At 35.4% G+C, this 3,140-nt stretch overlaps 1 protein-coding gene across 1 annotated transcript; it reads left to right on the top strand.

Moving 5' to 3' along the window:
* Positions 1–525: 525 nt before the first annotated feature.
* Positions 526–3,074, top strand: LOC110444454 (putative GTP-binding protein 6; the record flags this gene model as incomplete). Its single annotated transcript, XM_021488831.1, has 3 exons — positions 526–671; positions 1,407–1,556; positions 2,676–3,074. Coding segments are annotated over 3 exons (444 nt in total), but the record flags the coding sequence as incomplete, so codon positions are not given.
* Positions 3,075–3,140: the final 66 nt, after the last annotated feature.

Here is a 3,140-nt window from a genome sequence, read left to right as displayed (position 1 = left end):
AGTTGGGTTGAGGTTTGTACAGCCTGTTTATAGTTGGGTTGAGGTGGAGTGTGTTTAGGATTGTCTATCAAAACCAGGCAATCAGGTTGTTCAAGCATCAGTATTGGTGTCATTGTTGATATTACCAGGTTACATTGGTTGTACCTCAGGTTGTCAGTTTTGAGATAAATCAAAATCTGTCTATTAGAGGTGGGGAACCAAGGATTGCTTTCAGTATTTCGCCTTGTTGATTGAATTATTTTATTAATGTTTTCTTTAGTGCAACCTGTCTTGTAAATATGATATCACGTACCTATATTTACACCATACATGTACATACTTCTTTAATTCCAGGAAAGCCATAGTTCATATACTGTAACATAACTTTATTAATACATATGGTACTTTTTTCTAACTTTATTTTGTATCAAATTGGCATATTTTTGTGTAGAATGTATAGATATGCTGTATAAATGAGCAATGTAGGAGGTTAGCATATTTTGTCGTATATGGTGTAAACGTTTACTTGTGGTATTTTTTACACAGGATGTGATAATCCACCTTCAGGATGTCAGCCACCCGGACAGACTAGCTCAGAAGGACAATGTCCAAAAAACACTCAAGAAGATGTTGACCGACACTCAGTACAAGAAAATCATCAATGTTGGAAATAAAACGGATCTTGTCAAAGGGTACAATTCTAAATTATAGTTCATTAAATCTTTAATGTAGGAGATATAGTGGAGGTTGTTTAAGTTGGATTGAAATATTCCATTGTACTATAGATAAACAATTAGTCTGCAAAGACTTTCATTACAAGATCTCAGCTTCAAGTTATTTCCCCTTGGACCTCTTGTTTAATTATCTTTCACAACTTTGGTTTGTACATAAAAAGGTAATACAATAAAAAACAAGAATATTGACTTTTAAAAAGTCTTAAAAAGTAGGTACAAACTCTCACCTTGAATGCTGAAACAATGTTATTCTGCAATCCATTCAAAATGTCGCTCTGCAAGGCCAATTTCACTCTTCCTAAAACAAAATCTCACTTTTCGACTTAGGTCAGTTGACAGGTATGTCATTGTGACCCAAATTTTTTATCACCTATTATTAATAATAATGGCAGTCATGATCATGAAAATAGAATGGCCATCAAATAGATAAAAGGCTTCATTTCATTGTTCAGACATGTTTGAAAAGAGCAGAAATTAGTCAAATGTTGGTACAAATAATTCTGTTTGAGTTTTGATTACACCAGGTATTTGACATTGACAAGTTGATAAAAGTCTAATATGGTAGCCCTGATCTCTGATTGGCCGAGACATTGTTAATGTTTTATATTGTTAACCTGCCACCTCGTGAACATGTCCTAGCCTCTGATGTTTTGACATATTTACAAATCCATTATTTGATGATTTGTTCTATAGTGAGGTGTGTGACCTTGATTGTATGAACATATCGTCTGTGAAGGCCCACGGTCTACATGAACTACAGCTGTCTATACAGAAAGAACTGCTTGCAAACAAAGCTCTCCTGGAGAAAAGAATCAGCATCCCTGCCAATGGGGAGCATCTCAAGTAAGTCACTGTTATCTTAATCTCAAAATAATTGGCAACTTTGATTTATAACTACAATATACAGTCCGCAGATTTCTCATTCGCACAGTGGTTAGGAAGAGAGATAAATCAAAGAGCCATTGGCCCCTTTGTTAAGGAAATCAAGGGACCATTTAAAAAAAAAATGGAATTGATATTATGTAGATCATAATTATATTTCCCATGACAAAGTAATCAGGTCAAACACGTGTCTCCGTGGTTTAACTGTTCTATCTGTCACGTTTACCAAGTGGGTCGACGTCATCAACGACGCAACATTGTCAATTACACAGGTAATACATACTACCTTGTCAACAAGTATGTAAAGTGAAAGTACAGAATGGGACTGCTTCTTGCTACGTTAGGTTACCGATGATGTCAATATAACAGGTATTAAATGTGTGAAGTGATAATTCAGTACATGTTCACATTTTTGCAGTAGCTGACACATTGTAAACAAATCCTGGTTAGCTATTGGCTAACTACAATAGCTACATTTAAATATTTTCTAACAGCGGCCATGCTGTATTTCTGAGTAGTGTCATTTTACGAAATATTCACTTATATGGAACAAAACTTTATTCAAGACATGCTTTATATGTAAACAAGAAGTAGCACTTTCAACTGCATATTGATATACTGGGAACTATTTTCCTTCGACCATTTAATGTGGTATTTGTTGGTTGTTGATCTATGACGTACTACGAAGGACAGCATCACCATAATTCAATGTTTTGTTTGGAAGCATGTTACAGTCCACACTATTTCTGTGATATTCTGTCGTTAGGCAGTTGCACACTGACTTTCAAACTTTTGGTTTACCTGTATTATGGTCTTTGTTCTAGTCTCCTGAAGTGTGAAAACATCAATGCACTGTCATGCCACACCCAATATAAGTTTTATGTGTTGATTTATTTTGTAAATGTAAAAATTGTGCATGGCCTTCCTAACTGTTAGCATAGGAAGCCAAAATGGTGATTGTTTATGATGTCCTTTCCAATCATGACCCCTGAAGGTCAATTTTATTTTGCCTCACTTAGAATGATACTTCATCACTATAGCAGAATGGCCCAGCTGACACTGAAACCTTGTATGTTTCAGTTGGTTGTACAGCCATGCCACGGTCCAGGCCGTGGACGGAGCGGTCAAGCCTAACCATTTAATGGTGGACATAGTCATCTCACATGGACTCTATGCCAAGTTCATGGCCAAGTTTGGAAAACCAGTTACAAAGAAAGTTAAGATATGATATAAAATATTGGATTCCTAATTATCAAATAAGAACTTGTTCACCTGTGAGATTTATCTAACTTATCTCCATGGAAGGTGATCAGTACACAGGTATACAGGCAGTTTGGTTTGATACTGTACTGTACGTCAGTAGCTGTGTTTGATCAACACAGCATAAAGGTTTCAGGAATCAAATTTATTTTTGATATTCAAACAACCGTTGTCTTTCCTATGTGTTTATCATGAATAAAAGAAAATAATTTTAAGCAAACAAACCACTTCATTGTTGTTGATTCACTGATCTGAACATGTTTCCAACTTGTATTTTTATTTCTC

The sequence above is a fragment of the Mizuhopecten yessoensis genome, unplaced genomic scaffold (assembly GCF_002113885.1).
Source record: "Mizuhopecten yessoensis strain PY_sf001 unplaced genomic scaffold, ASM211388v2 hete_36126066, whole genome shotgun sequence".
In the NCBI taxonomy this organism is placed as follows: Eukaryota; Metazoa; Mollusca; class Bivalvia; order Pectinida; family Pectinidae; genus Mizuhopecten; species Mizuhopecten yessoensis.
This window is presented reverse-complemented; position numbering and strand designations above follow the sequence as displayed.